The sequence below is a fragment of the Ictidomys tridecemlineatus genome, chromosome 10 (genome assembly GCF_052094955.1).
Source record: "Ictidomys tridecemlineatus isolate mIctTri1 chromosome 10, mIctTri1.hap1, whole genome shotgun sequence".
Lineage (NCBI taxonomy): Eukaryota > Metazoa > Chordata > Mammalia > Rodentia > Sciuridae > Ictidomys > Ictidomys tridecemlineatus.
The window spans coordinates 131,773,487-131,799,999 of record NC_135486.1 but is presented as its reverse complement, the minus strand read 5'-3'; the positions used below and the strand labels follow the sequence as shown (position 1 = coordinate 131,799,999).

General features: G+C 46.8%; 1 protein-coding gene across 4 annotated transcripts in view; it reads left to right on the top strand.

Moving 5' to 3' along the window:
- Vps35l (VPS35 endosomal protein sorting factor like) overlaps positions 1 to 26,513 on the top strand; it is a 108,065-nt gene that overhangs the window by 53,992 nt on the left and 27,560 nt on the right. For all 4 annotated transcript variants that reach the window (XM_013357874.4, XM_013357875.4, XM_040277385.2 and 1 more), the window contains 12 exons: positions 1,858 to 1,904; positions 2,666 to 2,777; positions 3,177 to 3,293; positions 4,639 to 4,692; positions 6,131 to 6,211; positions 10,954 to 11,016; positions 12,814 to 12,899; positions 14,463 to 14,543; positions 16,927 to 16,990; positions 19,106 to 19,204; positions 20,623 to 20,700; positions 21,864 to 21,978. In XM_013357874.4, coding sequence (XP_013213328.2) covers positions 1,858 to 1,904; positions 2,666 to 2,777; positions 3,177 to 3,293; positions 4,639 to 4,692; positions 6,131 to 6,211; positions 10,954 to 11,016; positions 12,814 to 12,899; positions 14,463 to 14,543; positions 16,927 to 16,990; positions 19,106 to 19,204; positions 20,623 to 20,700; positions 21,864 to 21,978 — 997 coding nt within the window. The remainder of the gene's footprint in view (positions 1 to 1,857; positions 1,905 to 2,665; positions 2,778 to 3,176; positions 3,294 to 4,638; positions 4,693 to 6,130; positions 6,212 to 10,953; positions 11,017 to 12,813; positions 12,900 to 14,462; positions 14,544 to 16,926; positions 16,991 to 19,105; positions 19,205 to 20,622; positions 20,701 to 21,863; positions 21,979 to 26,513) is intronic.

Genomic DNA, 26,513 nt, shown 5'->3' with positions numbered 1-26,513 from the left:
TTTTCAAGCATAACTGTGCCATGAGTGAGGTAGGGAAGCCGGGTGACATGATCGATTTTATGGTCAGCTGAGGTGTTGTAGCTAAGGCGGGTGACATGATCGATTTTGTGGTCAGCTGAGATGTTGTAGCCAAGGAACAGACACGTGCTGAGCCTACAGGTGTGGTTCAGTGCCTCCTCCCCATGGCAAAGGTGGGCTCCAGCCAGGTGGCCTCCATTTGCCTTTATGCTCTGCCTTCTCTGGCTAGTAGCATGGTGGCTGCAGCTGCTCCCACCATCACATCCTAGCATGACGACCCAGAGGCAGAAAGGGAACCTTCAATTCCTTGTGTGCCTGTTTCCAACAGGGAAACCTTTCCTCTGAGCCCTGGGAAGACTTTCCACTCCATCTCAGCAGCTGGGAAGGGTCGTGTGTCCATGTCTAAGCCCCTACCCCAGGGAAGGGGCGTGAGACCACAGGTTGGGTTGGTCCTGGGCAGCTCCGGCTGTCATACAGGGAGCGGGCACTTACCTCCTCACAGTTCTGGAGGCTGCAAGGTCGAGGCAGAGTGCGGCAGGGTTGGTTTCTGGTGAGGCACCTGTGCTTTTGTCTTTGGGTGTGCACACTTTTCTCTTCATAAGGGCACCAGTCCCTCCCTATGGCCCCGTTTAACCTTAGTGCCCCCCAAAGGCCCTCTCTCCAGTACTGTCACGTTGGAAGTTGGGGTTTCTGCGTGTGGATATTGGGAGGGACGTAATATAGTCCACAACAGGACCCAGCCTGACTTACTTGGGCCAGAAGCTGAAATCTGGATAAAGTCAGTTCTGAAGCAGTTGTGACAGATCTTCAGGGTCAGCTGTCACCTAAGTGACTCGGGCAGCATGGAGGACACACAGGGTCACAGCTAGGAAAGGCTGAAGTGCACCGAGAACCACTCAGAGTTTTGACTTTAAGGCCCACTTGGACACCAGTCACATTTCTGCTCCTGTCTGAGCTCCTCACCTGCAGAGCAGGCCCCGAGTCCAGCCTCCCAGGGCTGTTGGGAGAGCAAATTCAGAAAAGGCCCAGTGAGGCCTGGTGTCCAGCTTAGTGTCCAGACTGCTGGCATTGGGGTTGACTTTCCCCAACCCACTGCCCAAAAAGGACACATTGTTTTTTTTTTTGTTGTTGTTTTTTAAGTAGGAGCCCTTTTGAAGATGCGTAATTGTCTTAAGATGGCTCTAAAGCCATTAACAGCCATTAACAGTGTTCTAGGGCCTGGAAATGTGAAGAGCGTGGCCTCTGGTGCTGGCCAACTCGGCGTCACACCTGGCTGCCGTCGCTGGCTGTGTGACCTTGGGTAAAGCCTGCCACTGCTCCATGGCTTGGTGTCTCATATGTGCAGTGGGAGAGCAGAGTGCTCACCTGTGGGTGGTGGGAGAGGCTAGAGCGTGAGTGTAAGGCTCTGGCCCAGGGTGTGTGAATTGTATCACCAACCACAGGAAACTTGGGAAACGAGGAAGAGCCGGTGATCAGAGGAGAGATGGGAAGCAGAGTAACATTCATCCTCATTCATGCCCTGGGCACAGGAGGTGCCTCTCATCCTTCAGTGACCCTGTAGGTGGGATGGTGCTGCCTTTGTTCTCTGTAAGGACAAAGCTGGTGTCTGCCAGCTCTCCCCACTGGCAATTGGTGATTTGAACCCAAGTGTGCCTCACACCAGGCCCTGGCTCTTGTCCGTCGTACCAAATGCCATGAAAGTGTTCCCCTCCCTGTTCCTACTAGTCACTGAAGTTGTGTAATTGGGTGTGTGCTTAGGTTTATTTTGTAGAATGACTATGTTTGGAAATCTCTTAGAAATGTGGCTTTAGCCTGATGATTTTCTCATTAACCTTCTAGGCTCTGCTGACTGAGATGATGGAAAGATGCAAGAAGTTGGGAAACAAGTAAGACTCACGTGCCTGGGTTTGTAGCGGGAGCTGGGCGCTGTCTCTGAGCTGGGCAGGCTTCCATGGGAGAGGAACTAACAGGGTGGAAGGAGTCCAGTGGTCTGGCCCTAGATCCCAACTCTGTTCTGTCTTAGCTCTGTGACCTTGGGCCACTTATTTGGTGTCTCTGGACCTCAGTCTCCTCGTCTGTAAAATGGGCAAAAGAGTAGTCCTTTCCCCATGGGACTGTGTAAGTGGCAGGGCCAGGATAAACTTGGTCTCTCTCCATCCTGGGTATGTGTGGTATACCTCGGCTCTGTTCTTGGTGGTAAATGTATGAGTAGCCTTGAGGGGGTGTTGTTCACTGTGTCCCTACTGCCTAGAGCACAAGGTCTCTTTCATAAGAAGTCTTTCACGAGAGATGTGGTTATGTGTTTGCAGCAGAAATCAGTGCTGTTACTGGGTAATTAGTTTTGTAACTGCACCACCCCATTTGAAGAGTCATTTCTGTTTAAATGGATTGGATTGCTTGGCAATTTACCTGTCCATCCATTCACCCATCCACCCACCTATCCATCCATCCATGCAGTGAATTCAGCATTTATGGAGTTCCAAATGTGCACAGATACTGGTGGTCCACAGATGGCCCTTTCACTGTGGTCTTGTTTTGTTTTTGCAACCTTATCATTAAAGGGCTATCAGCCCCCGTTCCTGACAGTATACACCCTCATGTTTCATAAGGGGGAGGTGGACTGACTTGGGGCCTCCATGTCTTGCAGCGCCTTGCTATTGAATTCTGTGATGTCAGCCTTCCGGGCCGAGTTCATCGCCACGAGATCTATGGACTTCATTGGAATGATCAAAGAGTGCGATGAGTCTGGTTTCCCCAAGGTAGGCTCTAGACCCATCTCCGTGGAAGAGCAGATTGGCAGTGTCTACCCCATCTCTCCTGAGAATGCTGAATCAACTAGCCTGCTGCAAAGTATTTAGGAAAAATGTTGGTCTTACATCTTAGAAAAAAGAAAGAAAAGAAAAAACTTCACTCTTAGGGAAGAGCTTTGTCCAGCAGAATATTATGGCCCACCAATTAGAAAAATGCCCAGAGCCAGGTCTTCATTATGAGTGTCTTAGTGTTGCTGGGGTAGATCTGTAGAACTCACAAGTCTGAAGCATTTATTTATTCTGAGATGGGTTAAATGTTGTAGCCTGCAACCTTTTTGTTTTTGTTTTTAAGCCTTGGTTACTTTGATTTAAGATTTCCAGCAATATAATCATCGGTACTTTTCTTAGCATCTCCTTTTTCGATCACTGGGGTTAAACTTGGCCTTGGCCAATCCACCTGAGAATGATCGACTTCAGATTCTCAATGAAGCTTGGAAAGTTATCACAAAATTGAAGAATCCACAGGTAGGTGACCATTTAGACCTTTGATCAACTGGTTTTTGGTTTTTTGTCAGGTAGCTAGACATTTTCTCTTTTAGAAATGATCTTTTAATTACAATTCTGGGCTTCTTTGGTTTGTATGGGTTCTTTGGGGTGTGGTAGTGGGGACTGAACCCAGGGATACTCTACCACTGAGCTACGTCCGGATTCCTCTTTTGAGACGGGGACTCTCTAAATTGCCAAGTCTGTTCTTTAACTTGACCCTCCTGCCTCAGCTTCCTGAGTCACTGGGATTATAGGTGTGCAGCACGGCACCTGGAGCACTACTGATGTTTTTAAAGACATCTTTATTGTTGACCTGGATAGTGAACTAATGGCTTAAATATGTCATTCTTTGACTTTTGTATCTCGGTTGCTGTTTCATTCTTGAGACCTCAAGATGCAGCAAAAATATAAAATCATAGATATTTGAAGTTTTGAAAGGCCTGTGACTGTGCAAAAAGCATCCAAAACACAGCAGTCTGAAGTATTTTACTTTGAAATTACCAATTGAATAGAATATTCCTAAACCAAGTCAGTGGGCAAGCCAGTAATTAACAAAAGGAAAGTCCAGTTCCTGGCCCTGGCGTGGGATCACCTGGAGCATCGCCCCTGCGCTCTAGGTGGAGGAAGGCTTGAGATGATGGAGAGACTGACATCAGTTACCATAGTGATGGCATCAGGTAAGGTTGGGGCTCATGACTCCCAACCTTTTTGGCATCATGCCAGTAGGGAAAATGGTGTTGGCTGATGGGCCCCACGAGCAGCAGGACGGACATCACTGTGTCTGTCCTGCTAGCAGTGAATGCATGAGGGTAAGGAGCACTGGAGGCAGGCAGTCACCAGGAGGGAAAGGCCAGGTGAGTGTGCATGTGCAGTGTTCACCAAGGTGTGTTCAGAACAGCAGCTGGGCTGTGGCTCCGTGGCGGAGTGCTGGCCTAGCACCAGCAAGACCCTGGGTTCCATCTCCAGCACTGCAAAAAAAAAAAAAAAATTGGGAGCGGGGAGAATAATGGTATTAAAAAAGGCAGAAACACATTTAGAGAATCATACATCGTCAGGGTCGTTTAGGAAATCATCTTTAAACTTCATTGACTAAATTCCCCCTTTAACTCAAATTGGCCAACTAAAACAGCTTATTCAGGTCAGGAGATCTATTGTACGGATGACTCAAACTATGTATTTTAGGGTTAAAAATCTTGGTAGAACTTGAATGTTCTTACCACTAAATGTGGTGTAGGTGTGATAGATTACGGCTGGAGAAAACCGGGAGCGCATGCCGACCCACCGTGCTGCACCCCTTGTGAGATGTGTTACGTTTTCTTTGCAGGACTATATTAACTGTGCTGAAGTGTGGGTGGAGTACACCTGCAAGCATTTCACGGTATGTATGGCCATGAGGCATTTTTGAAAGAATTATATTTTTTCACATAACAGCAAATGAATCTAGTTCAGGCATTGAGGTATTTCATAAGGGTAAATGTTCTCATAACTTGTAAAATTTGCATTCTTATAATAAAGGGCAATGGAGCATGAATGTGTGTACTGTCACTAAAGTGTTCCGTGCTTACTTGTAATTCTGGGTAAAGCTGAGTTACAGAGTTGAACAGCCTAGGACTCCTTAGGTGCTGACATGCCTAAGTGCATTGTGAATTTCCATGGGAGTTTAGGAGGCAGCCCCTCCCAGACATCTTGGATTACGTGGGATTCTTTTCCCTGAGCAAAAATACTTCTTTCCTGAGGCACAGACTAGAAGCACAGTTTGGGGAATACTGGGCTCATGAAAGAGCAGAGACTTCAGGAGCACATAGAAGCAGGTTTAAATCCTGTTAGGAGAGTTGTTTTAACCAACTCATAAAAATTGAAGAAGAACATTATCTGGATGTATCTACTCCCTGCCACATTCCTGTGATGAAACCTGATTACCAAGGTGACAGTGTCAGGGTGGGTGGACCTGGGGCTGGCCCCGCAGTGGTCTTGTACGTAGGCAAGTGTTACGTCGATGACAGAACAGCAGCCCATAGATGGTTGGCATTCTGCATCTGGTTCATGCCAGCTGTGTTAACTGTACCAGGATGCCAGCGTAGTTGGAAAAAAGAGAGATGCAGCCTCTGAGAGATGATTGATTAGGTGAGGAGGGTGGAGCCCTCGTGAGCAGGGTTAGTGCTCTTCAGCAAGGACTCACATGAGCTCTTTGGACCCTTCCACCACCTGAGGACATGGCAAGGACACTGAGTCTGCCATTGCCTTGATCTGGGACTTCCCAGCCTCCAGGACTGTGAGACGTAGGATCCTGCTGTGAGAGTGATCTGGCTCATGGCGTGTTGGTACAGCAGGCGGGGCATGAGTTCCAGTAACTTCCTGCACGGTGCAATTTTAATCTCATAGTTTTCACTGTCGTGAAAGAATGTTCTTTTGGGGACTGAATGTTGAAACCATTTTTACCTTGTAAGCCATGTAACAGGCTGGGTTTGGGCTAGAGATGAGACCCCTGATCCAGGTGACAACGGGGGTCAGTAAGCACTGGGCCCAGTATGCCCTCCAGTGGTGCCTCCCTGCCTGGGCGGCAGAAGCACAGTGATTGTACCAGCACTTGGGAAGCGGGGACGGTGGAAATCTGAGAGCCTTTGGGAGCCATATTCAGAGCCCCTGGGGGCAGTGGTGCCATCTCTAGGCCGTGGTACTGGGCCAGGTGATAAGGGTGCAATTCCTCCCCTGGTATTGCTTTCACATCTGGACCATGTGTGACATAGTTTGAATGCTAGTCCTTTCTCTAGTGATTGCCAGTCAGTGTCCAATACTGGTCTGTTTCCCCCACTTAGAAGCGAGAGGTGAACACCGTTTTGGCTGATGTCATCAAGCACATGACCCCAGATCGTGCCTTCGAGGAGTCCTACCCCCAGGTAATAGATTGGCGCTTCTCGTCTCCACATTTGCAAGAATCTTGTTCTGTGGACTGTCACTGTTGCCTGGGTCACGACATAAAGTCAGGTAACCCAGGGTTTGAATTCCAGCTCCACCATGTCCTGGCACTGTGCTCTAATGGTTGCCTGGCCTCATTGTGCCTTGGTTTTATCACCTGTGAAATGGGGGGAAAAGCAGCTCTGCCCTCAGTTGTCAGGAGGAGGGGGTGGGATGTGACGTAGGGACCTCTCGGCTATGGCTTGGCACCTGGCAGATGCTAAATGAGCATTGTCATTGTCACTGTCACCACTGACTGCTGTGGCTGCTGTTCGGTTTAATTAACTCTGCATTTGGAAATAAATTTAAGCTTCCTGGAAAGCTGAAAGAATAACTCAAAGATCTATTATTCCTTACTCAGATTCTCTGTTAATATTTTGCCTCATTTGCCTTATTATGGTTAAATGTGTGCACATCCGTAGACGTACTTATGTGTGTGAACTTTCAGTTGTACATACATCATGCCACATCTTTGCTTCTAAAGGAATCAGTATTTCTTTTTTTTTTCCTTTTTTGGTACCAGGATTGAACCCAGGGGCACTTAACCACTGAGCCACATCCCCAGCCTTTTGTATATTCTATTTTGAGACATGATATCACTAACTTGATTAGGGCCTTGCTAAGGTGCTGAGGCTGACCTTGAACTTGGAGTGCTCCTACCTCAGCCTCCTGAGTGGCTGGGGTTACAGGCATGCACCACTGCACCCAGACCTGAGACTGGTTTGAAACTGCACTTCCCATAAGGCAATTAGTTACATGTTCTTGAAAAGTATTTTGGTATTTTTGTGTTTTGCTATTTTAAGAATTTTTCACCATTTGCTAGTTTAAATGGTTTATCATTAAACTCACTGAGCAGCCCTTGCCAACGGAACATCATCTGGGCCCGATGGAAGTAGTGCAGCGTTCTGCATAGTGATTGCCTGCTTCGTCCTGGGTAAAGTCATTACATGAACGAAGCAAACAGAGGAGATAGTCGCGTCTCCAGGAGTGCCAAGACCTCACGCAAGAACTGATGTGCTAGGGAAGTTTTGTTGAGGAAAAATTTAGTGAGGCCTTGACTGCTGGAAACCCAGTTAATTAAAGACTTTAAAATCATTATACTCTTTGAAGTTATCTATTTTAAGAAGTTAATTGCAAGGGAGAAAATAAGATCCTGCAATTCTGCGCTATCTGAAAGCAACTTATAAAAGATGCCCTGAGTGTTGGACACTTAGGTCAGTAAATGAAGAAAAATGTTTAAGCTGAATCACAAACTTAGTCCAAAACAGCCTGAACAGAATATCAAGGTCAGCCTGCCCAAACCATGCATGTGATAGCTAGCTGTTCGTGAAGAACCGCGCTCCAGTCGGATTGACAGAGTGGGGGAGTGAAACCTCATGATTTTGTAAAGGAGAGAGACGTAAGAAAAACTTATCTGCTTACTTAGAATCAAAACCAGCTTGTTTATGCAGGCAATTCTGTTTATCCCTGAGGGGCCCCAGTAAGCTATTGCTCTATTAGTCGGGCAGTTTTTGAATCTGTTCAGCCTCTGAATATTTAGTTTGTTTGGAGCCTGTGTTATATTTTGACTTTCTTATATGCTCTTTTGAAGCATTGTTAAAAGAAATGACAACTTGGAAAAGATGCCAGGGGTCCACCAGCCCTGGGGACAGACATCCGTGTCAGTGGCAAACATACGTGCCCCTTGTTGAAGGCAGGATCGCCTCAGAAGAGGTAAACCCGGGTCTGTGGAGAATTGCTTACTCCAGATCCAGGACAAGGCGGTGTGGGATGAGCCTGGAGCATTTTCATGAGTGCCAGGAAATAAGGACGTGAGCAAGAGCCAATGGGGACAAGTAGAAAGGGCAAGGCGCAGGTCCAGGGGCTCTCCTGGGCTTCAAGAGCAATTGGGGCAGGTTCTGACCCACTGAGTAGTAAGAGGAAGCCAGGGGTCTGTCATTAGTGAAGAAGGGAAAGGGGAGAGGCAAGTGGGATCTAAATGAGATTCGGAATGAATGGTGGGGTTGGGCAGTGACCATCCTGCAGCCATCACAGTGGAAACGGGCATCATCCACCCTCAGGCAGGAACCGCCAGTGCCTGCAGATCCTGGAGCAGGAGGTTTGCAGCTCTCACGGGGTCTTCCCCCAGAGAGTATGTTAATTGCAAGGGAGAAAATGGAGATATTGGCCAGTCCTCACCTCACCAGTCACTGTTCATATCACCAGGAGGAGGCCATTGCATACCTGCAGGTGTGGCACCCTGGGCGGTAGGGCTCTCCTGCGTAGGACTGCAGTCGAGAGTGCAAGAGCTGAATCCAATCAGAGGGAACGTCAGCTGCTGCCAAATTGAGCATTTTGTAACTCTTCAGAAATATTATTGCCATGAGTGGCCAAGGTGGGCTGAGGGGATGTTCCAAGTTAACAGGGACGTGAAAACGAGATGGAATGAGCCATCACGGACTGGCTCCTGTCCAGAGAGGAGAAAATATGCTTCTAAAGGACTCTCTGAGGCCGTAGACAAGATTGGACTCTGGACGAAGATGGAAATATTAGGATGTAGCTCAGTAGCAAAGCACCCTGGGTTCAGTCCCCAGTATCTCCCCCCCTCAAAAAAAAAAATCTAGTTTTCATGATATTTTTAATGATTCTCAGTTTGGTAACAGCAAAGTAGAAGACATGATAAGAACTGAGCAGGCCCTTTGGCGCACACCTGTCACCCTAGTGGCTTGGGAGGCTTGAAGGCCAGTCTCAGCAACTTAGCAAGGCCCTGCCTCGAAATGAAAAATAAAAAGGAGGCTGGGGATGTGGCTCAGTGGTTAAGCACCCCTAAGTTAAATTCTTGGTACCAAAAAAAAAAAAATGGTATTAAGGGTAGAGGAACTTGATTATGCAGTCAACTCACATGTGGCTCAGAAAGAATGAATTACACAGAATTCAGTGTCAGCTTTTGATCATTGTCATGAAATATCTGAATAATCATATTACAGAGGCTTATTTTGGTTCACCGTTTGGAAGGTTCCAGTGCCTGGTCGATTGGCCCCGTGACTTTGGGGCTGTGGTGAGGCAGCACGTCAGTGGAATCAAGGCAGAATGACACTGGCTCGAGTCACCAGGGATCGAGGAGGGGCTTGGGCTGCACAGCCCCGTCCTGGCCATGTCCCCTCTAACCCAAGGGCCTCCCACTGGGCCCTGCCCTCCAAAGCTTCCCCACCTCCCAGTGGTACCACTCTAGGGACCAGAGGGTCACTTACATAAACCACAGCAGACACATTTGGCAAAAATATTTAAAATTGGTGGATTTGGGTAAAGAATATATGGGAGTTATTTATTTGAGTTTTTCACCTTTTCTGTGAGTAGTTATTTCAAAATAAAAAATGTGCATGGACAGTGTTCACCAATTCTGCCAGTAGATGGATAAGCAGGGAGGTAAAGCAAAGGTAAAGTACAGCAAGATGTTGGCTCTCGTGGAACCGCAGTGGTGAGTGGGTGTGTGTGGTGTGACTCTTTCAGTATTCTTTGAGCATTTTCATAGTGACTTGTGGAAGGGAAAATAAACCTGTGTGTTGCTGGGGACAGAACCCAGGGCCTCACCATGCTAGGCAAGTGCTCTGTCGCTGAGCCATATCCCAGCCCCTAAACCTGTGTTTTAAATCCCAGTTCACGTGTAACTGTTCTCGAGTACTTTTAAAGCTTTGTTCCAACAGGGTTAGTTTCTCTGCTCTGGAGGCTCCTTAGCCCTACGGTGCTGTGTGTGAACGCGCCCTGCCTGGGCCTGGTTGGCTGTGCAGCCTGGAGTCCTCCCAGTCTGCTCGCCTGCCCCAGTGAGCACTTAATTATGAAGCTGGCTCATGCCGCTTCATGTTGATGCTTTCAGAACGGGAGATTCCTTCACAAATGACTTATGCAGCAGTTTATTAATTTAAACTGTTTGACAGTAAATTTTTGGGAGGCACCTGTGGCAGGGAGTTAGATTTACTTTAGAAACAGTACCCCTTTGGTCCTTCGGGGACTTTCAGTTGGGACCAAGTGTGCTTCGGAGTGGGCAGTGTACATTGGTACCTGGGCACTTCTGAGGCAGGTCTCTCAGACTGTGCCCCTGTCCTTAGGTCACACCATGGCCTTGGACCCCACTGCTCAACTGCATCCGACTCCTGTGCATTGATGCAGTGAAGACCCAGGGCCATGGTGGGCTGGAATGGGGTCTGCAGACTGTGGCCACATGTAGCCTGTCACATGTTTGGGGGAGTAAAGGTTTATTGGCACACAGACACCTGCATTTGTTCACAGGTTGGCTGTGACCTCTTTCATGCTGCCGTAGCAGGGCCGAGTCGTCGTCATGGACTGCAGACCCCTTACAGAGGATATTTATCCAGCCCTAGAATAGCAGCAGCCGGGGCAGGGGGTGGGGGCAGTGGAGAGCACAGGCGCTTTCTGCCTGCAAACCACCCTCTCAGCCTCCAGCTGTGCTTTGAGCTCCTTTTCACAGATAGGGCTTGAGACTGAGGTGAAATTATTTCCCCAGACTGAGGTAGAACGCAGAGGGAGAAGGGCCAGCTCAGACGGAGGCGGAGCCCGACCGAACCCTAATCCTGCATATCTTGAGCAGTCCAGGCTGACCCCGTTGTAATCGCCATTAATGAAAGAGGGTAGTCTTTTTCAAAAATACCCAACCTTTGTTAAATAAGGCCTGTCTTTTGTTTTACAGCTTCAGTCAATCATTAAGAAAGTGATCGCCCACTTCCATGACTTCTCAGTTCTTTTCTCGGTGGTAAGGAGCATTTCTTAGTTACCTTTAGAAATCTGTATCTTATGCCTCAATAATATTTTTTAAAAATATTTTTTTTAGTTATATGTGGACAGAATATCTTTTGTTTGTTCGTTCCTATGTGGTGCTGAGGATCGAATCCAGTGCCTCACATGTGCAAGGCAAGCGCTCTGCCACTGAGCCACAACCGCAGCCCCAGTAATGTTTCCTTGACACTGCAGGCTGAGACATACAGTTCTTTTCTATAAAGCAGTTAAGCTAACAACTTCATACATAATTATGTCCTAACAACTTAAGCAGCTTTTGGAAAATAATACACGTAAAACTGAAAGAAAACGTTACTCCCATTCAGGTCATTACTGACCAATGAGATGTGTACACCTGCTGGGCCTGACGTAGCTTCTCAAACCTTGCCTTCATGTCCTCTTGCACATGGAATTTCACACAGTACAGGTTTTGCTTCCTTTATCCAAAGAGTTTAAGATTTCTGATTTTTTATTTTTAATACTTGGATGGACTTTATTGACTGAGGCTCTCTTATCCTAAAATTCATTTCTCATATTAGGGAAGCCCAAGTTGCACTTGGTTTTTATGCAAGTTAATGTTGAAACTGTGAAATAGATTGAACTAGTAGTTATCTCATCATCTGACAAGAGTTGAGATTTATTACATTTCCCTCAACAAGTTTAAAATGACTTGCAACGTCCCTTTGAGTAAGCTGAGTGCCTTGAGCTAGTAGGAATCTAGGTGATTTTTGTCCCTTAGCTTCTGTCTTCTGGGTTCCACTTGTATGTACTTATAGGATCTTATGGTGTCTTCTTTTTTGATAGCATAAGCTGATAGGTCTTGGACATGTGCCATATCCCCAGCCCTATGCTGGGACTTTCCACTCGGCCCCACACCATTTTCACACCAGCCCTGGGAAGTGGGAGCGATTATCATCCCTACTCTCCAGATGAGAAACCAGAGGCCGGAAGAGTTGGAATGACCTGCACAAGGTCAGAGTCACCAGGGGCAGTGGCAGGACCCAGAGATGGAGAGTTGTGTTTTGAGGCCACACTTTTGAGTGTGTGTTTTGAGCTCAGCTGGCTGCTCTTTGCTGCTCATCCGAACACTTACAAGAAGATTGATGTGGCCGCTAGAAAGCTGATGGTCACCTAAAGGCTTCCCAGATGGTGTGCTAAAATGTTACCTGGTCCTAGCACCAATCCCTGGGACACACATTTCGTAGTTCAGATTGACTATGCCTTATCCAAAATGCTTAGGACCCAGAAGTACTTTCGATTTTTTGGATTTTGGAATATTTTCATATATGTGATGAGACCTTGGAGATGGGACCTCAATCAAAACCCAGAATTCCTTTGTTTCATATATACCTTACACACCTGGCCTGAAGGTGATTTTATACAGTGTCTTAATTTTTTGCATGAAACAGTTTCATGGTGTGGGACTTTCCATTTGTAGCATCACGTTGGTGCTCAGAATGTTTTGGATTTTAGAGCATTTTGGATTTTCGGATTAGGAATGCTCAGCCTGCAGTTTTTTTTAGAACTTTGTATTCCATCCATGGCTGTCAAGACCATCCAGAATTTGGAGCATTTTAGATTTTAGATTTTCAGATCAGGGATTCTCAACGTGTAACAGTTTTCAGAAGCCCTGGGTGGGTCTTTCAGGGGAGCCCTGAGCACCTTCTGCTTTTCTGGCACCCCCTACCCACCCCCCCACACACATAAAGAATAAACTACTGATTCCTTCCAATTACCTATGCAATTGAATGTAGAGTGTTTTCTTTGTTTTTAGGAAAAATTCCTGCCATTTCTGGATATGTTCCAAAAAGAGAGTGTGCGGGTGGAGGTGTGCAAGTCCATTATGGAAGCCTTTATCAAGTGAGTGACCCCCGTGCCACGGGAAGTCTGGGTTCCTACGCTCATGTGTGCTGCTCTGAGAAGGTGTCGGGTCATGCACTTTGAGTCCTGGTGATTTGTGCAGATCTCATGCCTGAATCCTGGGAAGGAAAACCACATTAGAAGCAGGCTTCATGATTAGAGTTTGTAATTGGTGCTTAAGAAAGCAATGAGCCGGTGTGGGTGTGAGCCTCGCCAGCAGCGCCAGTTTTTTACCCTGCTGTGTTTTTGGAAGGCGGAATCTTGGGATGAACTGCCTGGGGAGTGACATGTTAAAGTGAAAATAAAAGCCTGATTATGAAAGTCCCAGCACGAGGAAGGTCTTCATCTTCAGTGTTTAGATCCATAGCTGACTAACTTGAGTTCCTTTTGTCTTAAGACTTTCTCAAAACTGCCTACTTCTAGTGGTACATGAAATGATTTTAAGGTAGTACATGCAGGAAAGATCTTTATTTAATTTGCATTTATTTTTCAAAATCCAAGACATTTAAGTTTTGAAAGTAGAACCTTGTGCTAAGATCTTATTTAAACACACAGTAACTACCTACCAGAGTCTAATAATACCACATGCAGTATTCCTTTTAGATATTTATTGAGAACCTACTATGTGCCACACATTGTTCTGGATATTGGAAAATCACCAGTCATCCAAAACTCATGCCCTCACTGGGCAAGGTGGTACTATAATGCCAGCTACTCAGGAGCCCGGGAGTTCAAGATCAGCCTGGGCAAAATAATGAGGCCCCATCTCACAAAATAAGAAACACAATCCTGCCTTTTAGTGATGAGAGACCAAATGAAAGTCTAAACAATACATTGAGGTAGCAATAAATATAGAATAAAGAAAAATGGAGGAAAGTGAAGAATAGTGACAAGAATATGTGAACCAACATGAATATTCAAGTTATTGATTTTCAACATATTTAATAATCTTGATATCTTTCTAAAAGAGTAATTCCTTTCTAAAGATTGGTATTATTAATGTACTTGGAACAGATATACCTCCTTCACTTACATAAAGCTTTATTGTAAGAGTTTATTAATAATTTTTAAAATATTTTCTTAGTTATAGATGAAATACCTTTATTTATTATTTTTTATGTGGTGCCGAGGATCAAACCCAGTGCCTCACACGTGCCAGGCAAGTGCTCTACCACTGAGCCACAAACTCGGCCCCCAGATTAATGATTTTGCTTGTCACTTGTCACATCACATATAGATGTAAGCAGAAGCAGCTTCAGACGTTGCGAGGAACATAATAAGAAAATAGGTTTGCCCTTTGCCTGGCTTAGGCTTAGGAAACGTCACATCTTTACCATGATTTTGCAGTTAGGAGAAATTATATGTGCAAAAGAGCCAACTTGTTATTTAAAGAAAAACTGTACAGCAAAGCCAGAACGTCGCCTGTACTGGTAAACTGGACCTTGTAAGACGGCAGCCAGCTCCTTCGCGGCTTCTCAGATATGTGGTAGACGAGAACTCGACCCACCCTTACATTTCCATCAGTGGACAGAGCATTGACCCTCACCTATCATTGTCTCCTAGGCATCAGCAAGAGCCCACCAAGGACCCCGTCATTCTGAACGCCCTCTTGCACATCTGCAAGACCATGCACGACTCTGTAAAGTAAGCTGCACATAGCTGACCCTGCGGGGATGGGTTTTGGTGTCACCTAAGAGCACTAAGGGGAGACTGCTGTCAGCGGCCACCACAGAGAGCTTTACTGGGTCCATTAAGATTCTTGCTAGCGAGGAAGGAGGAAAGCAGGGAGGCTGAGGTTAACCTTGAGAAAGTGCAATGGCAGATGTTTTTACAAAGAAATTTCTGTTGGGAAAAAAGCCTGGTTTCATCCAAATGAAATCAAATTCCACGTCTCAGGGAGATGTCTGAGAGCAGAAGATAGTGTAACAATGAGGGTACTCATCTAGTAACGTGGCCTTTTAATTTCATCTCATTATTAGCTAATTATTTAAAATTCAAATGAAATTGCATTTCTTGTGTGAACAGCTCTATTTGCCCAGTGTAGTTGAAGCTCATTCAATCCCCTGGCCTTACCTTTAGGTCAAACTCTGAACTACCAAGGCTTTGCTGTTTTGTTTAGGGTTTTTTTTTAATGCTTCGTTTCCATTTGACTATGCTTAAAACAGTTCCTGCTTATTTGTGGCTGAAATCTTAGTCCCCCGAGAATTTTAGGCACAGCAGTTTGATTTACTGGAAAATGTTAACAAGAGTTAAGAAAATTGTTCCTGGAACTTCACTGTTAATAAGATGTGTCGTGTTTGTTCTTTTTAACTCTTAACTTTAGAATCTTTATTTCTATGGCTCTGTGCTTTCCAATTCATGAGTTATAAAAATCAAAATATCAAGAATATCATATTTATTTTCATAACAAATGGACCCTGATCAGCTTTAGTTTACAAGAATAGACTTAAAGGCACTGAAAGCATCCAGAGAGGCACTTTATGTTTACAAGACACTGGGTGCTGGCTCTCTAGACCAGGAGGTGAGGAAGGGGAGCTCCTCCTGGCACATCCTCCAGGCACCAGGTCCTCTCGAGTGATGTCCTGTCTTCCTGCTGGAAGCTTGTGACCTCAGTGTGTCTACATCCCAGCCTGTGGCATTGGAGGACAGCTGCTTTCTTTCAGGGACTTTGGAAGGGTCACCTCCCATTGTCACATGGAGTTGTGAAAGAAGCAGGAATGCTGTCTCAAAGAACAAAGGGACATTGCATCATGGAGGACAGTCATCCTTGGCCAAAACTTACTCCCCCCTAGAACATTCCAAACAATAGCCTTCAGTCCTGTTTTCTCTGGGTTCTTAAATTTGTTTTTCCTTTTTTTACCTCTTGGATTTTTGTTTTTGTATTTTGCAGTGCAGGGGGTTGAACCCAGGGGTATTGTACCACTGTGCTACCTCCCTAGCCCTCTGTTTTATTTTGAGACAGGGTCTCACTTGGTCACCAAAGCTGCCTTGAACTTGGGATCCTCCTGCCTCAGCCTCCTCAGTCACTGGAGCTATTAGGTGTGCGCCACCTCACCTGGCTCTTAAATTCTTAAAAAACAAATTTAAGAAACTATTTATAGGCCTTCACATGGATAATGAAAAATGTAAAGATTGAGCATTTTAAAAATATTTATTTGTGTTAAATTTTCTATGAAATAGAAGCAACTAAGATCCGACTTAATGTTATAACACATCCCAGACTGAGGTAGATTGATGGGTGGAGATGGGAATGGGCGTCTTGTGATGAAAGCATTGTAGGATGGTGACGCTAGGACCTTGATGGTGGCTGTGTGGGTGCTTACTGGAAAGTTCTTAGATATATGGTGGATATATATTTCTCTGAAATATAAAATTTGACACTAGACCTTGCTACCTAAATTTTGAGGAGGAGAAAATTACCTTCTCCTTTCCTGTTCATAAATGTATCTTGAGAACAGCATCTTTGAGGGAGAGAAGCACTTTTAAATTTTGTAAATTTTTATTGCCATGGGGTGGAGCGGGTAAGGGGGATTTAACCCAGGGGCTCTCCACCACTGAGGTTAATCCTTTTTATTTATTTAAAAAAGCTGGGGCTGGGGATGTGGCTCAATCGGTAGTGCGCTCACCTGGCATGCGTGCGGCCCAGGTTCAATCCTCAGCACCATATACAAACAAAGATGTTGTGTCCGCTGAAAACTAAAAAAAAATAAATATTAAAATTCTCTTTAAAAAAAAATTTAAAAGCTATAGCTCTTTTTATTTATTATTTTGAGATAGGGTCTCAAACTTGGAATCCTCCTGCCTCTGTCTCTCAAATTCTGGGATTACACGCATACACCACCATTCCTTGCCTCATTGCATATTTTTATCCAAAGAAAAATACACGTCTTGTTGAGAGTTTTTGAAATTTAGAAAATTCAAAATATTATCTCCCTATTGAATTGCTTACTTTTGCTCATGTATTTTTTTCCTTTAGAAACTTTCATTTATTACCTCAATGTTAATTATGTACAATTATTGATTTTAGTGCACTCACTCTTGAGGATGAGAAGAGAATGCTGGCACATTTGATTAATGGATTTATAAAAATGGTAAGTTTGAGGGTAGATGTTACAGCACATTTGGAAATGTGATGCAATTGTTTATCCCCGTGCTGCTGAAAGCAGTTTATGTTATGTTTCCTGGTGCTTTTTATTTTTATTGAGATAAGATGAAATTAGAAAACATCTTACTTTAGCCAGGACTCCCCTGGGGGCAAAGAGAGCCAAGACATACTGGCCTCAGAAAACACAAAGAGGGAGATTGGAGAGGGATCTGTTGGCCCATGTGGCTAAAGTTGAGGTGTGGTCCTCCAGGGGAGCATTGGCCCCAGGATCCCAGGTTGTCACAGCGCCCCCGCCGTCTGGGTCCGTCTATGGCTCTGCTCTGCTCTGACTCCTCCTGGATGTTCTCCAAGGGCTCTGTATTTGCATCCCTCCACTCACCTGCAGCTCAGCAGGAGGGTCTCCAGCAGATGCCCTGGATTAGCTTGGGTCATGGGGGACGTCTGCACAGCTTAATGGTTGGGATCCCGGGGTCCAAGAGCAGAAAGGAGCAGCTCCTTGAAGCTCCTGTGTCCCGATGATCAGATGATGGCAGGGTTGTGCCGGGTGGGCGGTGTCTCCCCGCCTGTTGGACTCACTTGCTGTAGACAGTTCACCCCAATGTGCTGTGGTTTTAGTTCTACTGGTTTACTAGTTGGTAGGATCTGTGGGTGGCTGGTAACCAGGCTGCTCTAGGTGGTGGCGACTCCTTTAGCAAGATGGGGCAGGAGGATCCAGGCTCTGCTTGCTTACCCTCACCCTGGTCCTGGCTGTTGTCTAGAGCTTTCCACTTTTCTCCCTGTGGCCCCTGTCTTCCCTCGTCACCCCGTAGTCCAGTTGAGCTCTCTTACATGGTGTTGACTTCCATGGGGGCCAGATGGAAGCTGCAAGGCCTGAAGGCGAGGCTTAGAGATTACACAGTGAGCCTCTGCTGCATTCCACTGTGTTCTGTAGGTCAGAGCTAGTTAACGGGCCGCTGATGGAGGGGAGGAGCAGCGTCCATGGGACCTTGCCCAGGGCCAGTCAATGGGAGGGATTATCGCAGCCTGTGTTGGAAATAGCCCACCATCACACCTTCCCAGCCTGGATGGTCTTTGCCTCTTTGCTCAGAGCTAAAAACCAGCTGTGCACCACAAGTTTTTTTTTTTTTTTTTTTTTTAAGATAAGTCTCACTTTGCTGCCCAGCCTGGCCTTGAACTTCTAGGTTCCAGCAGTCCTCCTGCTTCAGCTCCTCAGTAGCTGGGCCACCTGCACACATCACTGTGCCTGGCTCCATATCTTCTATTTTAATAGAAATGTCAGAACCTAAAAAGATGAGATCACTTTGAAAATAGCCCTGAGACTGTATGTGCTTCAGCATGGGTTCATTTAACTGCCCACCGGATTCTGTGGGTAAAATATCAATTTTGATGAAAATTTAGGACTGGCCTTTCAGTTCCCACCTGGGAAACGTACCTGCAGGTTTTTACCCAGTGACTTGCTTTTGCCCTGGTTTATGCTGTGTGCTGATTGGCTGGTATGTATCCTTTTATGGCTTTGTCTGAAAGTCACCAAGTTAAAAAGAGAATATGAGGAAATAAGATGTGAAACCTGATAGCTACAATGGAAATGGCAAAGTCAACCCTCTCTGGGCCAGGATGATTGATCTAGCAGTAAAATTTCTCCCACTAACCAGCTATGCATAAATTCCAAGAAATAGAAGAAGGGAGTTCTTATGGTGGAGAAAGTTCCTTCTGTGACTCGGGCAGCCACTGGTGAGCTGCTGAGGTCGGATCCTCCTCAGGAAGCAGAAGGGTGTGGCCCTTATTAGGGGAAAGCTCCCTGACAGATGGCTCCCAAGAACCAAATTTATGTTCTGTGGAAAAGCCACAGCTGGCCGACAAAACGCCCAGATTTCCTTGCCAGCGGTTTCCCTCCATACCTGGAAAATCCTGTTTACCTTTTGAGCTGCTGTTGTGTGCCCTTTGACCTCCTGTGTTGTATGCCTGATGCCCTTGCCGTGGCTGAGATTGTCACAGCGCAGTGATTGGCGGGCTGGAGTAGTGGGAAGCTTTTCTAGTTGTGTGCTACCCTTCCCTCTGAGGATGGCATTGTTCTTTTCAGCGTCTTTCTTCTTGATTCTAGGTTTCCTTTGGCCGTGATTTTGAACAGCAGCTGAGTTTTTACGTTGAGTCCAGGTCGATGTTTTGCAATCTGGAGCCTGTGCTTGTGCAGTTGATTCATGTAAGGATTTTCAATTTACTTTTTTGTCCTCTCAATAAATCTTTATTGATTATCTGTGTGCCACACACACCAGTCTTAACCTGGGATTCTTCTGGCCCATGTTGCTTCTATTCTCCTGGGTCTGAAAGGTAATTTCTCAAGGATTAATGAAATCTACGCCTTTGCGTAGATTCTGGTGCTCTGAGCACCAAGACTAAAGGTGGACTTACTGACCTCTTTTTCTCTGAAAATTGCATATTCTTATTTCTGCATTGCCAACAGCAGAGGTAAGCATTTCACTGAGTTACGGAGATGGTATCCCAGAGTCCCTTCTTGCCCAACCTTCAAGTCCCAGTTTTCTCAGATCATGGCCTCTCACAATAACTTGATAGTCCCTGGGCCCAAGGACATAGTAGCATTTCTGTTCATTATGAAGTTAGGTTCAGATAAATTTAGTATATATGGCTTAACAACTCGGTAGCTATTTAAAGTAGTATCTATAAATTGAAAGAGAAATATTTTTATTTGTTCTTTAGCCATAATTACTTACCAATGAAGTGCGTGTACTTCTTGAGCACTGTACAATTTCCCAACCTTGGAATCGGATACTACTACCCTTATTTTCTGCTTCTAATTGATTTTTTTTTTTTTAACTTTTGCATGGTACTTGCTTTTTATCATCATCATCATTGGCAAGAGCCCAGTTTTGCAAATGTCTAATGTGGCTGCAGGGATGAGAGGCAGACAGTCCGGTGTTGAGTTGTGAGCTACCTCACACCAAACCTTTGCACGGTGTTGAGTGGTTTCTGTTTCCCTAAAAACTGTGGTGCCTTGTGGCTGCTGCAGCACCCTGGGGTGCCATGTGCACGGTTTGGAAATAGTAGGTAGATTTTTCCTATGTTCCCACAAACGCTTTCTTCAGGCTCTTTAATTGCTACATGTCTGTTCGAGGAGAATAGCCTTTTATGCATTTGTGTCCTCTAGTTAGCAGGTTGCTCAGCACAAATAAACTTAACTATATGTAGAGACTGAAAAATGGGAGGTAATACACCCACCCCATGTGTGTATAAGAATCACATGAGTGAGTGTGCTCCAGCTGGCCGGGAGCCACCGTTCTTGCTGTTCCTATTGTTAGTACTGTGGAGCTAAAGCAGATGGTTTGCTCTTACGCTTGGAGGTTTCTCGAAGTTCTCTACCATCTTAAGCTTAGAATGTGGGGTTTCTGGGAGTGGAGTAAGTGAACCCACTGGATCAGGAAAGTGGCCATCCTGTTGGCCCCGTGGCACTTGAGGGTTCGGTGCCACGAACTCGGTTCAGTCTTGGACCACGTGGCCTGTTTGCATGGACATTTGAGTTAGTGCCCCCATCTCTGTGGAAGAAGTTCCTCTGCACTGGCTGTCATCTCATTACCATTTCTGTTTTATTTCTTAACAAATCAGAGTGTGAACCGGTTGGCCATGGAAACAAGAAAGGTAATGAAAGGAAATCATTCCAGAAAGACGGCGGCCTTTGTCCGGGTACGTTGTGAAGATGCGGACTCGTAGACTTCCACCTCTGGTGGGTTGTTCAGTTGGGAGGTTACTAAGTTGTTTCCAGAGAAAGACAAGGATGTCGTGATAAGGCTGGTTTAATACTAAAATTTCAGCTTGATTTTTCCCTGAATATTTATGGGTTGATCCATTTTCTTATTTGAAAAAGAAATGCTCGAAGGAGTCTGAATTTTAGTACAAGTTGAGCATCTCTAATCCACAGATCCAGAATACTCCAGAACCCGAGACTTTTTGAGTACCAACATGTAATGCCACAAATGGAACATTCTGCACCAACGTTCATGCACAAAATCACTTAAAACCTGACCTTCAGGCTGTGTGTATAAGTGCATATGAGACCTAAGTGAACTTTGGTTTACCTTTGGGTCCCATTTCAAGGTAGCCTCATTTTATATATGCCAGCGTTCCAAAATCCAAGGAACTAGGAAATGTGAAGCACCTCTGGTCCTGAGCATTTCAGATAAGAGACTTTCAACCTGTGTGCTTTGAGGAGGCTGGTGGGAGATGGATTTTCATTTTTGTATGCCAGCTGAATTGCCTCTAATTTTTATCTACTATAATATTATAATGTTATTTTTCTCATAATAAAATTTTATATGTAAATACCGAGCCTATAACTGGTAATCTTAGTACATTTTTTTCCTCTTGGTAAGAGTTTGGCTCAGGTTTGAAAGTAAATTTCAGCTTCTCGAATGCATTGCTCAAAATTTTATCAAAGCAACACTCATCCGTGGCTTTAAAAACGAAGTCATGCCACAATGATCACGTTGAAAGATAAGCATCCCAGCCTGCCTCTTTGAACCTCAGGCCTCCCAGAGCCAGCCGCCCTTGGGCTCTTACCACCAATCTCTTCTTTGTTCGCATTTCTAAGTTTGGTGTAATGGGTGCTTTGAGATTTACCCGTGTTCAGTGTTATCTGCATACTTCCTGCAGTGATGGAGGAGGAATTATTTTTCCTATGCCATCCTCCTCTGAGGTCCCCCTTTGCCTCTTCCTGAGGGTCATGAGAGAGCGAGCGGCAAGGCAAGAGGGAAGAGCCAGTGGGGAGGGGGTCGTGGGGCGTCTTTGCCTGGAAACATGAGGGCCAAACAGGAATGTCAGTCTCACCTGCGTCCCCCCCTTTTTCCCAGGCCTGTGTCGCCTATTGCTTCATCACCATCCCCTCCCTGGTGGGCATCTTCACCCGGCTCAACCTCTACCTGCACTCTGGCCAGGTTGCCTTGGCCAACCAGTGCCTCTCCCAAGGTAAGCCTGCCATCCCTCCCCCTGAGTGCGGCCCTGCTGCTCAGGAGAGCTGGCTCCGCTGTGTGAGAGTGTGTGTGTGAGATGTGTGTGTGGTGTGGGGGGTTCTTTCAGGAGGAAAGTGATCAATAATTGCTCTCTTAAGCCTGTTTCTTGAATAGGTGCTTGTCAGCCACCCACCCATTTGCTATTGAGCAGAGAGACTTTCCTGGAAAAACCCTCTCAGACCCAGCTCAGGCAGCTGAGCCCAGCTAGAGAATTTGAGAGGTTAGCACTGCTTTGCCACCCTAGTTTTATGTTTGCTTTGGTTGTTGATGTTTGTTCCTCTATTTGCAACCCTAGGATTCTACTTGCGTGCCTCTATCTGTGTACAAGGATAGCTGCTTGCTGTTGTGGGTAAAACTTTTGCTCTGTGGGAGGCCCAGAAGCATGCCCAGGGATGGGTGGGAGGGGCTTATCTGAGAGGCCACCCCAGCGATGATCAGAGGGTGAAGGGCCAGCAGAGCATGCACAGCGCTCTCCCAGGTGTGAGCGTCTGGGAGGTGGTGTGAGACACACCTCTGTGCTATTCTTCCTGAGGGGTGAAGAGGACAGGTTCTTTACCATTTAGTGCCATCTGTCATCAGCTGTGCTCTGATCTGGGATGTTGGCTTCCTGGCACACTCTGGCCTGCCCCACACCTGAGCCAAGAGAATGTCTTCAGGTGGAGAGTCCCAGGGATTTGGTGTTGGACTCCCTGGTCACCCATGTCAGTGGCGTGTGCCAGGGTGCTGCAGGCAGAACCCAGGCAGGTTGGTGGCAGGGTGACCGTCCAGCAGGCCAGGCAGAGAGCTGGAGAAATCCCAGGCAGCGTCAGTTGTGTGGCAGGCCCTCTGCACATACCTCTCCTTCACCCTCCAGCAGCCACGCGAGGCTGCCCCCACACCCGGTGTCACTTGCCCGGGTGAGGAAACAGGCAGAGCCTGGGGAAGAAGCTGGCTGGGTGGACCCACCAGGGAGTCTGTGAGCCAGTCTCAGACCCTGATGGACCCTCAGCCCTGCCCTTCAACCAGTAGGTACGCGGGGCACCTGCTGGCCAGCAGTTGGGGAGCTTCGCTGACTGTGGGGGTCCCAGGCTCCACTGAGGGGGGTAGATGGGGTGGCTCCGCCCCGCCCCAGCCTCGCGGGGTTTGCTGCTGTTGCTTCAGCACTTGCTGCGTCCACTCGGGTGGCTCTCCTGGGTCTGGTGGGGAGTGGGGTCTCTCACTCCTCGGTTCTTTGGGTCCTTGACGTGGCTGTTCTGGTGTCATCTGCATCTTAATTCAAACACAGGACTCTGGCTGTCAAAGTCTTCAGACATGGTGCCTTCCAGGAACCCCTTCAGTCTGCTCAGTTTTGCTGTCAGCTCTGGGAACTCCAGCTGTTTCCCGAAATATGTGGAATTAAACCCCGTGTCCCTGAGTTGGCCATGTGGGCCTTTTCATATTCTTTGAAATAAGCTGCCTCCCAATTCAGAGCCTTTGCACTGGCTGTTCCCTCTTTCTAGAATGTTCTGACATAGCCCCCTGCCCTCGCCATCATGCTGTGACCTCGTGCTCATAATCGTCGTGGCTCATGAGCTGACGTTTTCTTACTGATCCTAGACACTCCTCTCTGCCTAGTACAGACACCTGTCCTCCCTGTGTTGGTACATGTGGGACTTTCTTCTAGACCTGGCTTTACTAAGGACGATGGGGTAGCAAGAAACAAAACAGCAGTGAACAGCTGCCATCAAACACCTGAAGAAGGGAAAATGGAAATTAGGAGACACTTCGTTTGAGGTTAGAAGTTTCAAGTCTTATGGGCCATTTCCCTCTTCAGGAATGGCCACCTGGGGGCCTTCTGTGTTCGATTCTGCCTGCAGCATGACGGGCAGATTGTGCACTGCAAGTGCAGGCTCTGGAGGCCTAGAAATTTCTCCTGCCAACTTGGTGAAATCAGAACTGACTTTGAATGTTGCAGATTTTGAACAGATTTATGACTGGAGCCCCTCAGTGCTTCACACTTCCAGGGAAAAAAAGCACAGCAAAAGTTCTCAAGCCAAATGCTTCTCTGTCATCCGAGGATCTGCTAAGGCTGCTGGGCATGGTGACGTACTCCTATAGTCCTAGCAACTCTGGAAGCAGAGGCAGGAGGATTGCAAGTTTGGAGGCTCCTGGGCAACTTGGCAAGACTGAAAAATTTTTTTCAAAGGCTGGGATGTAGCTCAGTGGTAGAACAATGCTTAGCATGATCGAGCCCTGGGTTCAAGCCCTGCTACTGCCAAAAAAAACCAAAAAATTCTGTTCCAAGAACTTTGTGCAGAGGTGTTCTCCCTGCCCTGCTCCCTGTGGTGCCCTGGTCCACACCAAGGGACCACCGTGGAAGGCCAGCCCGATACTTCGCACACAGACAGTGGCCATCTTGTAAAACTCTGGGTTCCCCGTCGGCCTCGCCCCTGGCCTTTAAGCTGCTGCCAGGGGGTAGGAATGTGGTGTCCATGTTTAAAAATTTATCTGATGACTCTTACTTGAGTCCCTAAATGCTGGGGTACTAACCTTAAAAGCCTATTATTGCTGTTCTGAAAGCCACGTGTAGCAATTGCTGGCCAAAATAAATAATGCGTTCAATTACTGAGAAGGGGAAGGCTAAATATAAATTAAGTGGAGCTTGTGGGAATGGGCCACTTCTGTTTGTCCAGGCACATCCTGGTTTAAAACCTCCCTGAGCTATTTCCTTGCCTTCCTCAATCCAGCCGGATGCCATCTCCCCCATCACACTCAGCTTTGCTGGGTCTGGGTCCAGCCCAACAAAGACACCCCTAGGACCCCAGGCAGGCCCCTGGGGGACACTGATGCAGGCACAGTGTGAGGCGGGCCCAGTGGTGTTCTCTGTGTGCATTGGTACTGTGGCTGGTGGCATCCCTGGGACCTGCTGTAGTCTTACCCGTCACCCAGCGGACTCCGGAGAAGGAGGGCTTGCCACCATTGTTTGGGCATTGCTTCTCTCCCGGAGGTAGCCCAGAAATGCCTTTTTATCTTTTCTTCCAGCCTCTATACCAGATAACTTCTTGGCCGTGTTTGTCAGTGGCTCTTTCTAGAAGATTCTTCCCAGGCCCCAGCAAGAGTAGATTCTTTTGCCTTGTGTTTTTACCTTTATTTCCTTATCTCTCCTGTTTGTGATCTTGGGAGATAGGGGAGTTGTGAAGTCAACCAACCACAGACGGAAAATACTTGAGTGGAGGGTGGGGCGCTGCATCTGTGCCAGCCATCCACAGACTTCATCTCGTCATGCCCGTGGTGTTAACCTTACATGAGATGTTATGAGTGATAACATCTGGTGATGACGTGAAGCATATGGAAGGTATGCATAGGTTATGTGTAAATATGACACCATTTTATATAAAGGACTTGAGCATTTTTGGATTTTGGTGTCTTCAGGGGTCCTGGAACCAGTCCCCTGCAGATACGTAAACTTAGGTCAGTTTATCGCGTGAGACGTGCCATCCTGACGCCCCCTCTGTGCCCTTCGTGGCCCTCCTCGCCGTGGTTAATAGGTAGTGGGTACACAGTGTCTGCCATCCCCCAGCACCAGCTCCAGGAGTCCCATCTGTCTGGCTTGCTCTTGTGTCCCTGGCTCCTGGCATGTCACCCACTCTGTGGGTGCTCAGTTGAGTGCTGAGTGATAGGGTGGTGACTGTCGGGAGATCAGTAGAATTCTCAACACTGAGAAGTAAAATGGCAACCTTTCACAGCAGAGGACAGTAAGTATTCAGAAGAGGGTCCTCAAAGCTGCTTAGTAGGATTAAGTAACTTCATATTTATAGAGACACCAGTCGGGTTCCAGCATGTGCTCAGGCTCGTGGACACATTAAACCAAGATGCTGTGCTGCTTTGACCCGCGAGCAACATGGGAAGCTCAGAGCAATTGCTGGAGGCCCGTCAGGAAGCTCTGGCTACAGGAAGTGCCAGGGACAGCAGAACAGCAGAGAAGAACTTCGCATTTCCTCTTCCAGAGAGCAAAGGGTGGCTCCTAAGGAGAAAAATGGTTTCCAGAGAGTTACCGAGTCCTTGGGGTTTGTATTTAAGGTCTTGGGTCAGAACATCCTCTGAAGAGTGAGCTTGATGCGTCCATTTGCTCAAACCCTGAGCCACCTGGTGAGTGCGCGCCCAGTTGGTTATTTTAGCTGGAACAGTCACAGGTGGGCAGATGACACAAAGCTTGTCCTGCACCTTCACATCTGTGACACGTGGTCCAGCCTCCTTAGGCTGTGCAGGGGCCTGGGCTGGATGGCAGCCCTGCTGCAGCCCACAGAAGGTGGGTGCCATGAGTCTCCCCCAGAAGCTCTCTCAATTTACAAGAGTGGGTGGCTCCGATTTCCTTCCTCCTGCCGCCATTTCTTGGTCATTTTTTTTATGCAAGCCTTGTGCCAGAAACGAGAACCCACTTAGAGTCTGTGCTGGAGGGGCGGCAGATCTGTCTACCAGTTGCGCAGGCGACTTGGTAACGCCACGCAACATACCCGTGAAATGTGCCAGGGT